The 21,156-nt window shown below is 47.0% G+C and overlaps 5 protein-coding genes across 5 annotated transcripts; 3 read left to right on the forward strand and 2 right to left on the reverse strand.

Moving 5' to 3' along the window:
- Positions 1-1,240: 1,240 nt before the first annotated feature.
- Positions 1,241-6,355, forward strand: GIQ15_06567 (myosin-2; the record flags this gene model as incomplete). The annotated part of the gene is made up of 7 exons (XM_033553984.1): positions 1,241-1,375; positions 1,472-1,604; positions 1,665-1,854; positions 1,913-5,777; positions 5,834-5,907; positions 5,970-6,184; positions 6,246-6,355. 7 exons carry the CDS (start codon positions 1,241-1,243, stop codon positions 6,353-6,355), a joined length of 4,722 nt encoding a protein of 1,573 aa, XP_033403499.1.
- Positions 6,356-7,383: 1,028 nt separating this feature from the next.
- On the forward strand, positions 7,384-8,027 carry GIQ15_06568 (uncharacterized protein; the record flags this gene model as incomplete). The annotated part of the gene is made up of 4 exons (XM_033553985.1): positions 7,384-7,548; positions 7,641-7,714; positions 7,811-7,955; positions 8,001-8,027. The coding sequence occupies 4 exons, from the start codon at positions 7,384-7,386 to the stop codon at positions 8,025-8,027; spliced, it is 411 nt and encodes a 136-aa protein (XP_033403500.1).
- A 2,579-nt stretch (positions 8,028-10,606) lies between these two features.
- GIQ15_06569 (DUF1671 domain-containing protein) lies at positions 10,607-11,528 on the reverse strand (the record flags this gene model as incomplete). Its single annotated transcript, XM_033553986.1, has 3 exons — positions 10,607-10,629; positions 10,680-10,935; positions 11,013-11,528. The coding sequence occupies 3 exons, from the start codon at positions 11,526-11,528 to the stop codon at positions 10,607-10,609; spliced, it is 795 nt and encodes a 264-aa protein (XP_033403501.1).
- Positions 11,529-13,508: 1,980 nt separating this feature from the next.
- On the forward strand, positions 13,509-15,311 carry GIQ15_06570 (aspartokinase; the record flags this gene model as incomplete). Its single annotated transcript, XM_033553987.1, has 4 exons — positions 13,509-13,657; positions 13,739-13,819; positions 13,883-15,141; positions 15,214-15,311. The coding sequence occupies 4 exons, from the start codon at positions 13,509-13,511 to the stop codon at positions 15,309-15,311; spliced, it is 1,587 nt and encodes a 528-aa protein (XP_033403502.1).
- Positions 15,312-18,874: 3,563 nt separating this feature from the next.
- GIQ15_06571 (forkhead box protein) lies at positions 18,875-21,124 on the reverse strand (the record flags this gene model as incomplete). The annotated part of the gene is made up of 1 exon (XM_033553988.1): positions 18,875-21,124. One exon carries the CDS (start codon positions 21,122-21,124, stop codon positions 18,875-18,877), a length of 2,250 nt encoding a protein of 749 aa, XP_033403503.1.
- Between the last annotated feature and the right edge of the window lie 32 nt (positions 21,125-21,156).

Genomic DNA, 21,156 nt, shown 5'->3' on the forward strand with positions numbered 1-21,156 from the left:
TCATTTCCTATTCCATAGCTTTGATGTTGTTCGCTTGTTTTAATCCGCATTTCTCTTCCCTTTCTCATTCTGCGATAACGACACCTTTTTCCCCCTCAAATCATAGTAACTTTAATATCAAAATATCAGGTCTTCTTCCCCCTTTTTTTATCTCTCCCCTTTTTCCTTTTACGTCTCATCTTTCTCCTACATGATGGCCGTTACATTTCCTTTGCATGATACATGATTCCTACCTACCCTGGGCCCGAAAGAGCTGGGCTGAGTAGGGATAGATGACGGTGATGGACGGCGATAGTGATAGTGATAAGGCGTCGGGGCTTTGAATTTTGAGATCCTCCCAACAAACACAGATTTATATTCGACCGACCTGCATCTTCATCTTTTGAGGCTTTTTTTTATCTAGAGACACGGCGAGGGCTAGCTGCATGAACTGACTATGTTTTGCGTTTGTTTTATTGGCTATATAATAAAAGTTTCCACCATTTATCTTCCACCGCTTTCTTGCTCCTTCGTATTGACAGCGCAGCACACCCGATGACGATGAAACGTACCCTGGCACCACTGGCGTCTAGCACGTAAACATGTAACATCTCTATCCCTCTATTCAGGCGAGCAAGTGGGTGGGCAGCAACATGGTTCTCGTCGCCATTACCCCTAATCCTCCCATCCCAGATTGGTGAATGAAACAGATATCAAAAGCGCCGCTCACGTGACTTTATACATCACCAAAGCGACTTCCAACACGATACGCTAATAATTCCTTATTTCAGGGGGCTTGAGAAGTGAACCCATATCTTACGCTATTTCTACGCTCCAGCAGACTTGCGAACCTGCTAAACTGGCCTCGTCGTCCGTTCCCGTTCTCGTCCTCGTCCTTTATTCTTAACGGCCTTGCGAGAGACACGTTTGGCCTCCGTTGTCGTCGCAGTTGTCGTCATCGTTGTTTTCTTTTGGGGTGTGGCCTGCGATTTTCTTTATATTTGCTTCCACCCATTGTTATATCTAATTCTGGAACGGAGACTAGCAAAGGAAGCAAAGGAAGCGCCTTAAAAGAGCTTGATTACACGGTTTTATTTGCCCTGAACACCATGCTTTAGACCCACACGCGGGCTACGTGAAGCATTTTACCCTGATTTCTCGATATCGATATCGTTGACGATAACCGTGACGTTGACCGTGATCGTGGTCTTTTTCGTGTCTTTTATTACCTTTTAATCCTGCCGGTGTCAGATCACGCGCAATGGTGCATACATATGAGGTCGGCACGCGGGCGTGGCAGCCCGATCCGACTGAGGGATGGGTTGCGTCCGAAGTGGCCGAGAAGGTGGTAGATGGAGAGAAAGTGAAGCTGGTGTTTACTTTGGAGAATGGAGAGGTGAGCTTCTACGGAAGAGCTGACCCCTTAAAATGCTGGCTGGCAGCTGGCGGCTGGCGGACAGGAAATATAAACTAACCCTGTACTCCGGAATAGACAAAAACGACCGAGACAACGCTGGCGGAACTGGCCTCGGATACTAGCGAAAAATTACCACCATTGATGAATCCGACGATGCTAGAAGCGAGTGAGGATTTAACGAATTTGTCTCATTTGAACGAGCCAGCTGGTACGCCCTTTTTAACGGACATATTATATGGAGTTTGAAACTTACAGTTCTATCCTATAGTCCTTCAGGCTATTAAGCTACGGTACCACCAAAAAGAAATCTACACATACTCCGGTATCGTTCTTATAGCGACCAACCCGTTCGCCCGTGTCGATTCTCTATATGTCCCACAGATGGTTCAGGTTTATGCCGGCAAACAGCGAGCTTCACAAGCTCCCCATCTTTTTGCCATTGCAGAAGAAGCTTTTGCGTGAGACTCACTCCCAATTGGACCCTTAACTTGAGCTACCACTAACTAAACCGGCCAGGGACATGTTGAGGGACACACAAAACCAAACCATCGTGGTATCTGGAGAATCCGGTGCTGGAAAGACCGTCAGTGCAAAGTATATAATGCGTTACTTTGCCACGCGAGAGACATCCGATAACCCTGGATCTTACTCTACTGGACGGGCGGACTCCATCAGTGAAACTGAAGAGCAAATTCTAGCCACCAATCCCGTCATGGAAGCTTTCGGAAACGCAAAGACAACACGAAATGATAACTCGTCACGATTCGGTAAATATATTGAGATCTTGTTCGATGACAGGACGAATATTATTGGTGCAAAGATTAGAACGTACCTTTTAGAACGATCGAGGCTGGTTTTCCAACCGCTGAAGGAACGAAATTACCATATCTTCTATCAACTTATTGCCGGTGCCACAGATGCTGAGAAGCAGGAGTTGGGTATCTTGCCAGTCGAGGAATTTGACTATCTGAACCAGGGAGGAACACCCATTATTGATGGAGTGGATGACAAGGCTGAACTAGACGCTACAAGGAAGTCGCTTACTACAATTGGTCTGACACAAGAAGTGCAGGCGGCCATTTTCAGGATTCTGGCTGCTTTGCTTCACCTCGGTAATGTCAAGATTGTTGCTACCAGAAATGACTCCTCTCTCTCGCCTACGGAACCGTCTCTCGTCCGAACTTGTGAAATGCTAGGTATTGACGCGAGCGAATTTGCCAAATGGACCGTCAAAAAGCAGCTGGTCACCCGAGGCGAGAAGATTATTTCTAACCTTAACCAGCCACAGGCCCTCGTGGTCCGAGATTCAGTTGCCAAGTTCATCTACTCAAGTCTGTTCGACTGGCTGGTTGAAACCATTAACCGCAGTTTGGCAACCGAAGAAGTTCTTAGCCGAGCCACTTCATTTATTGGTGTCCTTGATATCTATGGATTTGAGCATTTCGCCAAGAACTCCTTTGAACAGTTCTGTATCAACTATGCGAACGAGAAATTGCAGCAGGAATTCAACCAGCACGTGTTCAAACTTGAGCAGGAGGAATACGTCCGAGAACAAATCGATTGGACCTTCATCAACTTCTCGGACAACCAGCCATGTATTGACCTTATTGAAGGGAAACTTGGTATCTTAGCCCTGCTTGACGAGGAGTCCAGGCTCCCAATGGGTGCTGATGAGCAATTCGTTAACAAGCTACATCATAACTTCGCCGCGGATAAGCAAAAGTTCTACAAGAAGCCTCGATTTGGCAAGTCCTCGTTCACCGTCTGCCATTATGCTATTGACGTCACCTACGAGTCAGATGGTTTCATCGAGAAGAACAGAGATACTGTGCCCGATGAGCACATGGAGGTTCTCCGAAATTCCTCCAACCCCTTCATCAGGGATGTCCTCCAAGCTGCATCTGCCATTCGAGAGAAGGATTCCGCCTCCATGTCCTCCAGGGCAGTCGCAGCCCCCGGAAGGAAAATTGGTGTTGCGGTCAACCGTAAGCCTACACTGGGAGGTATTTTCAAATCTTCTCTCATCGAGCTCATGAACACCATAAACTCCACGGACGTCCACTACATCCGATGTATAAAGCCAAACGAAGCGAAAGAGGCTTGGAAGTTCGAGGGACCCATGGTCCTTAGTCAACTGCGAGCTTGTGGTGTTCTCGAAACCGTGCGAATAAGTTGTGCCGGTTATCCTACCCGGTGGACATATGAGGAGTTTGCGCTCAGATATTATATGCTCTGCCATTCATCACAATGGACCTCTGAAATCCGAGCTATGTGTCACGCCATTTTGTCAAAGGCTTTGGGCGATATTAACCAGCAAAACCAGGATAAGTACCAACTCGGCTTAACTAAAATCTTTTTCCGAGCTGGTATGCTTGCGTTCTTGGAGAACCTTCGCACTTCGCGCCTGAATGAATGTGCCATCATGATTCAGAAGAATCTTAAATGCAAATTCTACCGACGAAAGTATCTTGCCATGCGCGATTCCATCCTCGCCTTCCAGGGCCTTATTCGAGGATTCTTGGCAAGGCAGCATGCTGAAGGCGCTCGCCAGATCAAGGCTGCAACTACTATCCAGCGAGTCTGGAGAGGCCAGAAGGATCGCAAATACTACCACAGGATCCGAAACAATGTCATTCTCGTCGAGTCGTTGGCCAGGGGTTATCTCTGCCGCCGAAACATCATGGACAGTATCCTCGGAAACGCCGCGAAGGTTATTCAACGCTCTTTCAGGACATGGCGACAACTTCGTAAATGGAGAGATTACCGCCGAAAGGTTGTCATTGTACAGAACTTGTGGCGTGGTAAGGAAGCTCGCAAGCAGTACAAGTCTCTCCGTGAAGAGGCACGGGATCTCAAGCAGATCTCCTACAAACTGGAGAACAAGGTCGTTGAGTTGACTCAGTCCCTTGGATCCCTCAAGCAGCAGAACAAGGCATTGAACACCCAGCTTGAGAACTATGATGGACAGATTAAATCTTGGAGAAGTCGACATAACGCCCTTGAAGCCCGATCTCGTGAATTGCAGGCTGAGGCTAACCAGGCCGGTATCACCGCCGCTCGCCTAACAGCTATGGAGGAAGAAATGACCAAACTCCAACACAACCACAACGAGTCAATCGCAACGGTCAAGAAACTACAGGAGGAAGAGAAGGCTACCAGAGAAAGCCTTCGCATTACAAGCTTAGAGCTTGACAATGCCAAAAACGCAATTATTGTCCACGAGCAGGAGAAAACCTATCTCCGCCAGCAGGTCGTCGAACTACAAGATGAGCTTGAATTTGCCAAGAGGTCAGCTCCTATTAACGGAGTCAATGGAGACTTGTCGAATGGAAACGCTCCTACTCAACCTAGCCTGTCAGGCTTGATCAATCTGGTCGCCTCGAAGAAACCCAAGCCGAAGAGACGTAGCGCAGGACTCGAAAAGGTCGAAATTGATCGTTTCAGCGGCGCCTACAATCCAAGACCTGTCTCTATGGCCATACCCAGTGGTGGAGTTGGCCGCGGTGACATGCGAAGCTCGACGTTCGCGCCTGGAATTGATTCTGTAGAAATTGAATTGGAGAATCTACTTTCAGAGGAAGAGGAGCTTAACGATGAAGTCACCATGGGGCTTATCAAGAACCTCAAAATCCCTCTTCCCAGCTCCGATCCACCACCAACAGAGAAGGAGGTTTTGTTCCCCTCATACCTAATCAACCTTGTTACATCTGAGATGTGGAACAATGGTTTCGTGAAGGAATCCGAGCGATTCCTTGCCAATGTTATGCAGGCCATTCAGCAGGAAGTCATGCAACACGATAGCGAGGATACAATTAGCTCTGGAGCTTTCTGGCTTTCGAACGTCCACGAAATGCTTTCATTCGTCTTCCTCGCAGAAGACTGGTATGAAGCTCAAAAGACTGACAACTACGAATACGACCGTCTTTTGGAGATTGTCAAGCATGACCTGGAAAGCTTGGAGTTTAATATCTACCACACCTGGATGAAAGCTTTGAAGAAGAAGCTCTTCAAGATGATTGTCCCAGCTATCATCGAGTCTCAGTCCCTTCCTGGATTCGTCACAAGTGAAACGAACAGATTCCTTGGAAAGCTTCTCCCTTCAAATAACAACCCCTTGTACAGCATGGACCATCTACTCAGCTTGCTCAACAGCGTGTTCAAGGCTATGAAAGCCTACTATCTCGAAGATTCCATTGTGACTCAAACTGTTACTGAATTGCTACGACTGGTTGGTGTCACCGCGTTTAATGACTTGCTTATGCGACGTAATTTCCTCTCGTGGAAGCGTGGGCTGCAGATTAATTACAACATTACCCGTATCGAGGAATGGTGCAAGAGCCACGATATGCCAGAGGGCACCCTGCAGCTTGAGCATCTCATGGTAAGTCCTTCGGCTTCCTATTCCATCGGTCCTTCACTAACAATATGCCATTACAGCAAGCAACCAAGCTACTTCAGCTGAAGAAGGCAACTCTGAACGACATAGAAATCATCCAAGACATCTGCTGGATGTAAGTATCATATCAATTCTCACTTTGTCTCAGCCCGGTTACTTACACGAACACTCGTCTAGGCTTTCCCCAAATCAAATCCAGAAACTTCTCAACCAGTATCTCGTCGCCGACTATGAACAGCCCATCAACGGTGAAATCATGAAAGCTGTTGCATCCCGAGTCACTGAGAAGAGCGATGTTCTGCTTCTAACTGCAGTCGACATGGAGGACAGTGGTCCCTATGAGATCGCTGAGCCCAGAGCCATTACTGCGCTGGAAACGTATACGCCATCATGTGAGTTCCGCCCAGGTATTCTTTTAAATCATCACGATATAGCGTACTAACATAGCAATAGGGCTGCAAACTCCTCGACTTAAGCGTCTTGCCGAGATCGTTTCCGTCCAAGCAATGGCCCAGCAGGACCGCCTTGACAGCTTAGAAATGGGAGAACCACCGGAGGATTAAACATTCTCTACCTCTTCCCATGCTCCATCGTAATAAATGACGATGCCTCACTTTGGCCCCTCAATTCTACCCTATAATTCCCCGTCTTTTAGACCGTTGGCTCTTAGCCCTCGCTTCTAGGCAAAATCTTTTGAAACGTGTCCGATGGAAAAGCATAATGGTTCCTGTTGAGGACATCAATTTTCTTTTCTTTATTTTCTTTTTCTTTTTCTTCCCTATGTTTGATCCATGGTAATGTTTAACTGTTGTGATTGTGATTCCCGCTAAGACCATATTTATGTTTAACCATTTATTCCGTTTTCTGAGATCTTTTGGTTCCAGGGGGTTTACTGCTAGTTGTTCTTTGGTCTCCTTTCTATACAGTTTTACGCCCGCCTCCGCCCTGTCCACGTATTTGAACCTTTTATTTATACGCGTCTTAAAGTTGTTTGGAGGTCATTTGGAGATCTCCTACACATCGTCTATTCTTCACGCTGGCCCATTGTTATGTTCTTGTATCATATTTCTTGTACCCCACTTGCTTCAAGTGTAAAATAGACACTGCTTCAACGTCCTTGCAGGAGAAATCTGTAAGGGGCATATGACTCGGAGGAGATGTCAACACATCTCCAAATTTACGACGCTTCGGTTTTTAACGTCACTATTTTTATTTCAGGAGAAGTATTTCCGCCTCCCGATAGGAAAATGGCGTATACCATATACGTCTATAATGTCATGACTAATATTTACACCCTGGATTTGATTGTGAACTTATTGAGTAGATCGGAAAGTTTGGTCTATGGTTTAGTTTGGGTTGATTTGTAAAGTTGGTGGGGGACTCGATATAAATGTCAGTCATACTCGACCTTCAACTTTCCCCCGCCCATCACGATCATATCTATCTCTTTTACCTTTCTTTTTATTTACCGTGGAATATACCTCATATAAACCCTGTCCTCCAGTCAATCTTATATTTTATACACATTGAGTGACGTGAAACACACAGCAGATATCAATTACCGAAGTTGCCGACAAGCGGAGGGATAACCATGAAGACTATCAATTTTGTTACGGGAAACAAGAATAAGCTCGCAGAAGTCAAGGCGATACTCGAAGGTACCATTGAAGTACAGAGTGTATCAGTCGACGTCCCAGAGCTACAGGGAACGATCGAAGATATTGCAAAGGAAAAATGCCGTAAAGCTGCTGAAGCGGTGGGTGATTTCATGATCTCCCCTTCCTTTTACTCCTAAATCCTAGTTGTAGCTCTATTTTTCAATGGTTACTGACTTAAGACTCATACCAGATCAATGGACCTGCATTGACAGACGATACTGCACTGGAGTTCAATGCTTTGAATGGCCTACCAGGTCCTTATATGTAAGTCTCCTCTTGAATATAATTACATACTCTGAATGAGGAATCATGCAAAAAGTCAATCGTCTTCAAGTTTCGGTATTAACAACGTCGTAACAGAAAATGGTTCCTTGAGAAACTCGGCCACGTTGGGCTCAATAAACTGGTTGAGCCATATGAGGATAAATCTGCAGTAACAGTTGCCACTTTCGCCTTCTGTGCAGGGCCAGGAGAGGAACCAATTCTTTTCCAGGGGAAAACGGAGGTGAGTGGAATATACAGAGGTCGCTACTATTAAGACCTTAAGTAGGCCCCTATGTTGTATCAAGGAGTATGATATGGTGCTACTTTATTCATAAGGGTAACTGTAAGGTAGGTCTAACGGTAAGGACTAAGGAAAAGTCATAACGGCTATTGATTATTGGATATGAGAGGGTGCTCTCTATTTTACCCCTTGATGAAACATGGGGGCCATTAAGGGTCTATCGTAGCCCTCCGCACTCGCACTCTTGCTCTTGATCGATAGCATAGGGTAGAAGCTGACAATGAAACCGCCAATAGGGTAAAGTAGTACCAGCTCGTGGATCAACGCAATTTGGTCAGTAAACCACCCTACTTCCACACAAACAGGCCCACGGGTTGCAAGCTGACACCGCTGATACCAGGTTGGGATCCGATCTTTGAATACGAAGGCCAAACCTATGCCGAGATGGACCCAAAGTACAAGGTAAATGCGCCTGTCTCCTTTGCTTTTTTCCGCATAACCTCAATTATTCTGAAGGAAAGCTAATTCAAGCTCCTCAGAACACGATATCCCATCGCTATAAGGCGTTAATGAAGCTGAAGGCGTGGATAGAAGAGCAGAAGCAGAAGCAAGAGCTTTGATTCTCTATAAATCCATCAACCTTTTAGTGATCGGACTCGCTGCTGGCCTGCAGAATGTTGAGATAGACCCATTATTCGTTAACGCGCATCAGTCCGAGCCAGTGGTACGTGATTGCTTCCAGGTTTCTATCCACGACTTTATCCTCTGGCAATTGCTTTCGATGGCATCGTCTGTCTCACTTTGAAGTTCGACAACAATCTCCTCGTCATAAGCTTCTTTGGCCTCCTCAAGTAACACTTCAAAAATTTCGGCGTCGAGGTTCTCTTGGAGTTTCTCCTCTGAGTATGATCTATAGAAAGGAAATAAGATATGTCAATAGAAATTCCGTTATCAAGATTGCTAGGGGTATGCGATAAACAAGGGTAGAAATGTTTATAAACTTGACATGAGATATATCAACTCACCTCGCCGCCAATCTGTCATAAAGAATAGAAGTGGATGGACACCGTAACACAACCACGAGATCAATCCAAGATTTTGGGAACAGATCACACGCATGCCAGTCAATTATAAATCCACCATTTAGTACATCTGCTTCGATTTCGTCAAGTAACTAAAGTAATAGAAAGAGTTAGCTTGCGAATGCGGGCACAGTTCGAAGGAACTAGATATCAATTACCTTATCCTCATCAACAATGTGACTTTTTAGTTTCTCGTCATAACCGTCATAGCACCCTCGATCCTTCGCAACTTGATTTATAGATAAGTGCTTTAGTTCTGTCTCCTGTGCAAGTTGTTCGGAGTGAACAGTCTTCCCCACCCCTGGCGTGCCAGTGATGATAATGTTCGGTAAGGTTCTCATGACTGCTGTAGGTTAAGCAAACTAAATCTTTCGGATATTTAGCTGGTATCAGATGCCCCTGATGGAAAAGCGACTGCCAATTATATAGATATCTGAACCTTGGAATTGTATGGCTCTGGAGTGCTTGTGGTGTTTATACAAAAAATTCCCAGCAACCTCGGACGGGTTTATATTTTATCACGTGATTTTTATATTTTCCACCACCTGCACCTCCGAGATTCTTTTCCTATTTAGAACCAACTTCATCTATGTACTCAATATGGTAACGTCGTACCACTTTTGGTTATAATGTAGCCTGGGTGTTAAATGGTGAGATATCTATGGTGCCTGAGAAGGCAATCTATTTCATTCATTTGACCGCGGGGTAATGCAGCACTATACCTCTAGGACTCGGTTTTTGGTGGTGATGGTGATGGAGTAAGCCTGGAATTAATTGTCAGCACCGTGATACCTCCCTGAACAAGGTCCATGCACGTACATGAGAAGCTCGAATGCGTCGAACTGCCGCAAATATCTACTACTTCTTCGGAACGCCTTCAAGTACATTGAAGGCTTCGAAGCAGTAAATTGTGACCCAATCAGCCGTGAAGTTGCAACTGACGTCTTAAACATTGGGTCAAAAACGAGAAGATTGACACTGCCATTCTTTCGAAGTTCAAACCCGACGATTGTCATCGAATGCCCTATAATTTGATATATAAGCAATCGACGAACACTCGGATCTCAACCAATGAATAGCAGGTTAGGTTGTTCCGTACCTGCATGCTGTAAGTATATAGGAGGGAGTTCGGTTTGGATAACCTGCTTCCCAGCGGTAGGGGTTTCATGGTTGAGGAAGTATTCTGCTACGGTTAAGGAAAGGGATTCAAAGGCACTATCCTCTGATGTTTCGGTACAGACTGCAGGACGACAACTGCTTGGATTTAGCCACAGTCTCACTATTAGAATATCCACGACAATGTAAGCAAATAGGGCTGTACGTACGGTATCTCCAAACTCCGGAATAAAGCAACAGCCTATTTGAAGAATGATATGTGATTAGCACATCTAAATGCTCCTTTCGTATGTAGAGGTAGAATGGAGTCTCACCTCTGAAGTACCTATATACTTCCGTGTCCCCCTTATGCCTCCGGTTTCTCTCCTGGCATGACTATTGAAACCATTATCCCAAGCTTGCTCAATCATGTCCTGTAGCCTTAATATCGACGGAGTCCGACCAGGGAAATGTTCACAGCCAGCTGTACGACTGTCCTGGAGATAGGAGATAAGCATTTGGATATTACGATACCCGCAAAACCCACCCTCCTTTCGCATTTTGAAAATATGTCGAACATTAGGGTTGCATAGGAATGCCTGCTCTACCGAATCATCCTGTTGACATAGTCTAGCAATGACCCGGATCAGGCCATATGTTTCATTTGAAACGATCTCGACCTTGCGTAACGTTCCATCTCGCAGGATCCTATTCTCACGGATAATTTCTGGGCCTTCTTCGAGCATTTTGCGTAGCCAGGCAGGCATCTTCGCCTCCCGCGCATACGGCCCTAGCTCGGTGGTCTGTCAGAATTTCATGTTAGCTTCGGGAATGGACCTCGAATAACGCGCGTAGACGAGATAACATCTCAGAATCATACCCCAAGTTGGCCAGAACGTCTAGCTCTGTTTTTCTGCTTTGGGGCTTTGGAATGGATTGGCCCGTCCCGAAAACGTTTCCCATCATGCTTGCCCAGCGCTTTGCTTAGCTTGGGTGACAGCTCCTCGTCTTCAAAATCCTCCGACTCGATATAGCCGGGTGATATGGTATCCTGACCCTTAACATCGATTCCTTTAAGCTCTTCTAGCGCCAGTCCCTCCGCGAGATGCAAATCTAAGTGACTCGTTAGCTGAGCTTCGGTCACCGCCTCCCCGCATCCTGTAGGACAGTCGATGTATTTGGTAGCTGGCTCCGCATCCTCGTTTGTATAAAGCTGCGTGTCACCATGCCACCAGTCGGGTTTTCTGGTATTTTCGCTACTTGGTTGGTCGTCCGTTGCCAGAAATGGCGAGATACCATTTTCAGGGTGACATAACTCCACATGCTGGGTCAAAAAGTATGCGTCTGCATCTGTGAAATCGCAGAACGGACACGGAAGGGATTCCGTGGCGTCCATGATAGTTTAGGGTGAGACAACGGAGGAATTAGGAGGTTACTGGTAGTTAGTGGAAGGATCCGAATCGAGTAGCTCTGGCGGTTGGAGCTGAAGATTCACTGTAACGTCTATTTATTGTAGGAGAGCTGCGGCTGGCCTGATCTAACGTTATTCAGTGACCGCCGAGTGATGTTGAATTATAAATGAAGGGTTAGTGAGTTGAATTGTTATACGTCCATCAAATGAATTTATTGCCAGAGTTGGATATTTAGTACTCAGCCCCATATTTAGGAGCATCTTGCCACAGGCCACCAAAACGACAATGAGACTGATTTATGTGACAAAGATGGGCTCTACAACAGCAGTGATATATAGGCTGATTGTTTTACCATCCCAGGGTGAAATACAGCATCCTTCAAATAATGGCTCTCGTATGTTCTATATTAGCCCTCCTACAAGCTTTACTACCCTAGCCTGTAGGAAGCAGGAATATGAGTTTAAAAAAGCCCAAAAAAAAGAAAACACAGTCCATGCACAAGTGCATTTGGTTAACCTTCCTACATCTAGACTACCAAGGTTCATTCCACGAAGGAAGTTGCGAAAATGCCAGCTGAAAAGATTAGCATAGGAGTCTCCGATCGACCGTATGCAAATATATGGGCAGGTAAACGCATGCTAGGTATTTCAATAGCCTTTTCGGGTGTGTTCCGTAGTAGACTCTGGCATAGGTTCATTCCCGATAGCCTTTGAACAACCTGTCAACGGGCGTGCGGTCATTTTTTTCCCTGAGCCTTTATACTTAAATTAGCATGGCCTGCATCCGGATCACCCCAAGGCGCGTCGTCCTGCGGGGTTTTGACCCTTGCAAGACGGCTCCAATGTCGTACTTATATCAAAGCAGCGACAAGGATAACCGTTTATGATCCTCTGATCCTCTGATCCTCTGACATCTAGTTTCCCCTAGCATGGGGTTCTCGCCTTTCCGCCCTTCGTCGATTGACATGGCTAGACGCAGCGGTGCAGTCCGTGTTGGCTGGGGGGAGAGGACCGAAGGGCTCGCGAAAGACGGTTTTTTCTTGTTCAGCTCACGGCTTTCCACGGTCCGGCCCGGGTATCCCAAGTCAGCATTGCAACCCCCCGGGGATGTTTATATCGATAAAAAAAAAAAAAACCAAGGGCAGTCCAGGGGTTTGAAATCGAGCCGACTTTTTTCGAGATATGCAGCGGGGATCTCGCGTGGCTTCCAGTCCATATCCGCATTGAAACCACGGGCTGCTTGCTCTCTGTTCAAGGATCACCGGACTAACATTGGCGAACCCCAGGTGCATGACGGTTACATTCCCTGGCAGGGTTCTCATTTCGGGCAACAGTCGATCACCGCAGGCCTTGCATTCTCGTAGTATTCTCGTTTCTCGCTGTCTAAAGTTGTTTACAGTTAGAAGTTGCTATATCAACTTTTTCTCGAAGTTGTCGCTCTGTGTCCGAAAGAGGAAGGAAGAAACAAACAAACAAACGGCGCAAACGAGACAAACAGCCCTAAACTGCTTATCTTTCTCTTATCGGCGCTAGTCCTAATCAGGGGCTAAAGTCTAAATTGCGTGATCCTGACCCGGCGAAACCTTCCGCAATTGGAGTCCGGAAAAACCCAAAGTGGCTAGTTCTGCCGCTAAAACGTATTTTTGCAAACCAAAAGGCTATTTTCATTATGTAAGAAACGCGTTTGAAAATTACGACGTAAATCGCTTGAGTCAGCGGGAAAAAAATGGGCGGAGGACAAAGGGTCGAAGACAAAAACATCTCCCGGTCTCTCCAACATTTTCTATAGAAGGATGATACACCTGAATTAGCTATATATCCCGGGCGCCATCCTTACAGCCACTTGTTTCCTCTGCCATTGCTGCTGAAGCTGAGACCTGAGCAGTGTCAAGAGACGAGAGACCTGCGGGGAACCCTGGTATCCCCCACTGCTTGTGCTGTGCTGCGTGCCAGTTCCCTACCATCATGAACGGCAATGGTCATATAGTAAACGGCCACACGGCCGTTCTATCAAATGGAGTGTCCAACACTCCCCCGTCGGACTGGGTAGTCCAGAAATTCGGCGGGACGAGCGTCGGCAAATTCGCCCATCAGATCGTTGACCAGGTCATCCAGTATGCGATTCCTCTGCGTCATTCGTTTGGTTGTCTTAATATATTGAATGATTACTAACTGTTGTCGTTTTCTCTTTCTAGGCCGAGCACCCTCACAAACCGTGTTGCCGTCGTATGTTCCGCCCGGAGTAGTTCCTCCAAGGCGGATGGGACCACTAATCGGTGAGTCGACCTAAATGAATGATTATACAAAACGGTGGTTAACGTTGTAATGATTTGATATAGGCTCCTACGAGCAGCACGTGAGGCAGAGAACCCCAAGTCGACTCAGTACAGGACCCTCGTCGAGACAGTTCTGTCCGAACACATAACCGTGGCAAACGAGCTCATCCATTCTGTGGAATTGAGAACACAATTGGCAGGAGAGTTTGATAGCGAATGTCAGCGGGTATTGAAAATACTAGAAGCTGCCCAGACTCTTGGGGAAATCAGCAGCAGATGCGTCGACATGGTCATAAGTGCTGGCGAAAAGCTCAGCTGCCGTCTTATGGCTACTCTACTGAACGATCGGGGCGTTGACGCTGCATATATTGACCTATCTGATGCAATAGACTTCGCTGCCGGTGTCCAGGCTCTGGATCAAGAGTTCTATGACCGCTTGGCCAAACTATTTGCGGAGAAAATACATGCATGCCCCGGTAAGGTGCCAGTGCTCACTGGATATTTTGGTCTTGTTCCAGGAGGCCTCATGGACAAGATTGGGCGCGGCTATACAGACCTATGCGCTGCACTGGTAGCTGTCGGAGTCAATGCACAAGAACTACAGGTCTGGAAGGAAGTAGATGGAATCTTTACGGCTGATCCCAGAAAAGTTCCCACCGCGCGGTTGCTGGCTGCCATCACCCCAGCAGAGGCTGCCGAACTGACATTCTACGGCTCCGAGGTCATTCATCCCTTCACCATGGAACAAGTCATCCGTGCCAAAATTCCCATCCGAATCAAAAACGTCATGAAACCTAAGGGTAATGGCACCATCATATTCCCAGATTCCCGCTCAGAGCTAGAGCGAACAACCCCAGGACACGACCCCAAGTTCTTCCGCACCCGAGGCCCCCATTTCTGGGCACACAGTGAAGGCCCCAAACGGCCAACAGCCGTGACTGCAAAGCATAAAATCTTGGTCATTAACATACATTCGAATAAACGATCTCTCTCCCATGGATTCTTCGCTGGCATATTCTCCGTTCTTGATAAATGGCGGCTTTCCATAGACCTTATCTCTACCAGTGAGGTACACGTCTCGCTAGCCCTACATTCCGAGCTGCCCCTTCTCAACGGCGTTGGCCGTGACGAATACCAAATCATCGACGAGGATCTGCGTGGAGCAATCCAAGACCTACGAAGATACGGAACTGTCGACATTATTCCGGAAATGGCCATTCTAAGCCTAGTAGGTCAGCAGATGAAAAATATGGTTGGCGTTGCTGGTCGCATGTTCTCCGTACTAGGGGAGCACAACGTGAATATTGAAATGATTTCACAAGGTGAGCATCTCCTTTCCACCCTGTAACTACATATCCTCGTCAAAAGTGGAAAAACTAACCTAACAGAACCAGGTGCCAGCGAAATCAACATATCCTGCGTGATCGAAGAGAGAGATGCAGACCGAGCCATCAACATTCTTCACACCAACCTTTTCACCTTCCTCGAATAAATCTAGCATCCGCCTAGCCGGCTATTAGCGACATCTTGAGCGACATGTCCTCCATCTTGACCAGTTTCTTTTTATTTACTATCTATAATTCTTTTTTGATACCCCTTCCATTATCTACAATTTCTTCTTTGACTCTTCTGTTGTTTCTCCCGAAGATATTAAGGATATGAGAAGTGGCTATGCTCCATTCCAACAATGGAGCTAGACATGCGAATTCTACATCTGCATAACCTGTCAAGGCGCTAGCTGCGAACTAACAAGGGTTAAACATTGTTCTTTCTTTCTTTCTTTCCCTCTTTTCAGCGATGTCTTTTTTTTTACTCTAGGTCATTGACCTCAGGAAAGCAATAGACTCAGACGGCTTTCAGTTTCTGCTTACATTGCATTGCAAGTGATACACAAAATACCTCCGCGATGGAGATGCTTACATAGAGAAATGAAACTATACGTACATATCACATCTTTAATGTATTCAGCTCCGGCTTAGCGGCATGGTATTTTGGTCTGTAGTCTAGGTTGATTCCGGCATCCAGAAGCAAGAGATACAAGTAACAACTTGACATCAGCAGTCCAGTATCGAATATTCTATCAAGACATATTTATATCACCTCATAGACATCCTTTCGGCTTATCTTAATTATCTTTAAATTGACACATATTATAGCCATCGGGGAGCATGGGTATGTATCATGCACAATCCCATTAATATTCGGATTAGCATTATATCTATTATACAAGGGCCTAATCTCCATAGCCTCTCATGACCGTAAACAAGGTAAGGAAACGAGCCTTTCTATCCACGTTATAGAGTCTAGGCCATATATGAAAACCCACGAAGCTCTCCGCGACCATGCTGCTTCCCAACAACGTCTGAAAAAATTCGTAACCGGAAAGAGACCGTTTCTTTTCATCACCTCCACCATCAACCGCCATAGTGCCAACATTTATGAGCGGTTGCCCCTCAAGTTCTCCAAATGTTTCACTATGGAAAGCTGAGTGTCCATCCATCGGTTGACGCAGTTCTGTGCGCACGACTCTTCGCTTTTCGATAATGCACCGGAGCTAACCTTTCCAGGGACGCATTTCTTCCAGCACATATCTGAAAGTTCGTGGACGGCTAAGAAGTAGAAGGTATACATGTTAGTTGTGCTCTGGACTACCGGGTAATTTAGATAGACAGGGTGGAGGTATATCCGTTGCATTAGGAATGGAAATAGACGGGGTAATTACTCTGCTGGATAGTCGACTTCTGGGTCTCATTGGCAATCACCTGCTGCAACTCTTTCTTATCCGATGGAGAGAGCTTGGATGGGTCGATTTGGATTTGTTGATCCATTGTTGCTGGGTGTGTTTTCAAAGATTGGAGTGGGTGATTGCAAGGACGTAAAGCACTTCGGCAATAGCACGGCGTATAGGTAAATTTGAATATAGGCTTGCTGCTGGACTGACTGATTGTTGATTGATATCGAAACCCCGGAGAACTTCTCGAGCTTCAAAATCGACATTTGAAGGCGGTAGGAACAGGCAAAAAAATAACATTACGTAATCAATAGCTTCTAAGTTTCGTCCGCGATAAGAAGATATCTTTGAAGATTAGTTATTCTTGACAATAATCAACATCTACGCCAATTCCAGACCTCTTCTGCTTCTCCTAGTACTACCAGTCGACCCCGAATCACTCCATATTCAGCTCTTCTAAACAGCTCTCGACTTCACGCCAAGTATGCCACCGATCCGAAGCGCGCGAACCCGCAAGGCCCCTCCAGATGGCTTCGACGACATTGAAGACACACTGCTTGAATTCAGTAATAAGATGAAAGATGCAGAAAACGCCTCGCACGAAGGAAAGAAAAGACATGAAGTGTTATGGCCTATTTTCCAAATCAGTCACCAGCGTCAGTTCCGCCCATTTCCACCGCTGTTATCAAGAAGATAAACTGACGATGACCGATAGGCTCGAGATATATATACGACCTATATTATGAGAAAGAAGCTATATCGAAAAAACTATACGACTGGCTTTTAAAGAACGGCTACGCAGACGCGAACCTGATAGCCAAATGGAAAAAGCAAGGATACGAAAAGGTAGAGAAAAGAAAACCACCTTTGCAGTTGACATTTATTGATATTTTCTTCTTTTGTTATATTCGAGGCTAACTTTGTCCTTTCACCTCTAGCTATGTTGTTTACGATGCATCCAGACCAAGGAAACGAACTTCAACGCCACCTGCATATGTCGAGTTCCCAAGGCACAGCTGAAAGAAGATCAAGGCATACAATGCGTCAGCTGTGGATGTCGGGGGTGCGGTAGCAGTGACTGAGGAACGCGGGTCGGTGTCGAGTTTCCGGTTCTTTGCCTTGCGCTGAACGTCAGACTGCGGTCGAGACTTGGATAGGGCGAAAGGGGCGACGTCAGATGCACGACTGACGGACGTGTGGGGTGAAGTGCGCATTGCAAATGCAGGGAGAGAGTCGTTGTGTGACAGCGTTTATTTCGGCAGGCTGGGAACGGCGTTTTGGTCTGATTTGAGAATAAGAAGATGGTGTGAATGGACTCTTTTGGTTTTTATGGTGTTTCGATTTCTGTTCCAGACACACGCTTTGAATGACCTGGCTTGTCTTTGCTATTTTTGTTTTTGGAGCCACTCTGAGCGATCGGATATATGTATGGATACCCACCTACCCAGAGACTTGCTATACACTGTATCTACTAATGTCAAGGATATGGACCAAAGGACAAGATTCGAAATGATAAGTAATATTTTGTGCAGAAGGTAGACTGGTAGCTAAAGTCACTATCAAAATACCGATAACAATATAGACAGATAAACAGGAATTAAAACTCGTAAGCCATGATCCATAAACATAAACACATTCATTAGGGTCATTGCAAAATTCCACCAGTTCCCTGTCCCATCCTGTCCGTTCGAGCACCTTGCAAATAATAAAGAAACCACGCTAATGAATATAGAGAAAAGGCGGGAGTAAGGATGAGGGTATGTGTGAGGTGAGGTGTGCGGGAGAGTAAGGTAGTTGATGGTAGAATGGAGGGAGGAATGAAAAAGACCCAAAAGCGATGCAAAACAGAGCGAAACAAAATAAGAAAAAGCCTCCAAGTACCCGCCGTTCCTGACCACCCGAAAATAAAAAACATAACCGAGTAAAAAGAAGAAGAGAGAAAAAATGTACCAGGAATTTAATCACATATCTCGCCAGTCAAGGTGGATAAAGTGACCGGTGTAAAATCATGTAACTCGAGAATATGAGGCGAGACTGAAATGAGATATCGAGAAGAGGTAAGGAGGATATTATGTAGGAGTAGCGGAGTAAAGGTAAGGGTAATAGACTGAGCAATAGGCCAACAGAAGTGAAACCCAAATGCAATGGTCCAAGTAGAGGCCCAAAGGGTGAAAAAGCTGGGGGTTGAGTGTTCCAATAACGTGGATAAACTGGAGGAAGAAGGATAGAGTAATGGTGATCTGGAGGAGGGATTCAAAATATCAAGAATCAAGACCAAGGTAAATCCTCAACGCATGAGGAGGGATATGGGAGGTCAAAAGTGATCAAAATCGGATACCACCCTTGGGCCCGTGACAAATCCGCGAGCCCTTTCCAAGAAACTGTTTGGGAGAGCGTTCTTCCTTTGAAGGCTGCTGTCCAATTTTCTCGAATCCTTGCAAGAGATCTACACCGTCGACTTCGCCTGCGCCGTCCTCGCTGAAGAGGTTGAATGAGAATAACTCATCATTGGACGCGTCGATGTAGCGATCTGGATCAAGGCGTTTGCAAGGCGACTCTTGGAATCTGTAGGCTTTGGATTTATCGACGGGTGTCTTCAGACGCGTGTTGGCGCTGAGGGCAGTGATATCAGTAAGAACGCCGGCTCCGTGATTATCGCTCCTAACAGAGCGTTTTTCGGGTGAACCAAAGGTCGGCGTGCCAACATTAGCCAAGAAGTTATCTGAGAATGGGTCAAATGGTAGGCGAAGGTTGTCATTGGAAGTGAATACTTCGTCGTGGAGGTTAAATGCCGGGCTCCAGGGTTGCTGTACATCTTCGCCCAGTCCCAGGCGTTTTATTGGAGAGTTGACCATCTGCTGAATTTTGCGGCGGTGGTTCTGCAAGTTGGTGTTTGGTGATAGGAAAGGTGGAGGCTTGATTGGCTTCTTGAACTTGATACCTGGAGTTAGAGGAGCGGCGTGGATAGAAAGATACTCGTTTCTGAGAGGCGACGAGCCAATGGCAGCCTGAGCAGAGTCTCGTAGAGTTCCTAGCCGCATCGGGCTGATGTCGTGTGAAGAGCTTCGGATGCGAGCTATTTCTTCTTCAGCGCGGCCACGTTTGATGCGTGGAGGTTCGATATCTAGATCTGAAGTCAAAATGTGTCCAGCTGCCACACGAGGTCTCATCGCCGAGGACTCGAGGGAGGAATAATAACCGCTGTCATTCATGTTCGAGGGCTTGCGCCTCCTTGAACGTGGAACACCGGCAGAAGCGGTAGCAGGACGAGACGGCGTTGGCGGAGTAGCTTGACGGCGGAAGATGCGTGGTGCAACCGGCGGAGAGGAGCGCATTGCCTGCAGTGGTGATGAGAAATGGTGTTCTGCCTGCGGCTGTGGCTGCTCCTGCTCCTGCTCGTCACTGACATCCTCTTGAAGGGCGGGGTCAGAAGCCGGAAGAGTGGCATCAGAAGAGAGATCTTGGATGGCTGAAACAGGTGCCTCCTGTTCGGTTGTGGACGGGATATAATTGATGGTCGCAAGGCCGGTATTGCTTGAGGTTGGTGCCGGTGGCAGATCCTGTTGCTGTGGGGTGTTCAACGGGATAGGAGGCTGCTGGGTGACAGGAATGGTAGACATGATGGCAGCTTTGCGAAACGGCTTGTCCTTGAGGAACTGGGCCTCCATACCAGGTTCAATGACCCAGTAGTGACCCTTTCCTGGGTCATCCTTTGGACGTTCCTGTTTGATAAATGCCTTGTGAAGACTCAGATTATGGCGAATACTGTTCTGCCATCCGAAATCGCCAGCACGGTAAAAGGCAAAGTTGTCAGAGATCCACTTATAGATCTGGGCCAGGGTAAGACGACGGTTGGTAGCACGAAGAATGGCCATTCCTATGAGAATCGCATAACTGTAGGGCGGTTTGGATCCGTCGTCTTCGACAGGGGGCATCTCATGTGGCTCTGGCAGGCGAGTTGGTATAGGCGCCGACTGCTCGCGCTCTTCACGCTTGATCTTCTTCACGGGCGGGTCTCGCTGGGAGTCACTGCCGACTGTCAGCCGGCGTTTGGCCGGAGCGTGCATCCCCGAAGACGCGCGCGGTGCCGCCGGGAGGGAGGTGAAGTTCTCCTGTTGGATTCCTGCCCTGGACGAGGATCCAAATGACTTGGTAGGAACACTGGGGAACGTCGTGAAGAGCGGAAGGCGTGACGGATGTGGAGGCAGAGGATGTCGAGGATACTGTTCGTGAGCGAGCTTCTTTGCCGGCGAGTCGGTAGGAAACCTGGCAGGCTTCGGTGCTGAGATGGGCAGATATTCCAGCTTATTGTGTGCGATGTGGGCGCTCGTGCGACGCTGGTGCTTGATGGGAGACTGGTTGTAGAAAGGGTCCATCGACGGCGGGTTCAGGACGATATCACGGTTGTTTCTCGCCGAGTTACCGAGGGGCTGAAGCGGCATGGGCGATGGCTGTAGCTGTTTACGCTGCGTCTTGGACGGTTTTGCGCCGGGCTGGCCTTCAGCTGGCGGTGCCGAAGCCGCCGGAGGGTCCTGGTATATACGCAGCGGAGGCGGATGGCGCGTCGAAGCCATCGCGAAAACGACAGCGGCGATGAAGACGAGGC

The sequence above is a fragment of the Arthroderma uncinatum genome (assembly GCF_011692745.1).
Source record: "Arthroderma uncinatum strain CBS 119779 chromosome Unknown scaffold5, whole genome shotgun sequence".
Classification (NCBI taxonomy): Eukaryota; Fungi; Ascomycota; class Eurotiomycetes; order Onygenales; family Arthrodermataceae; genus Arthroderma; species Arthroderma uncinatum.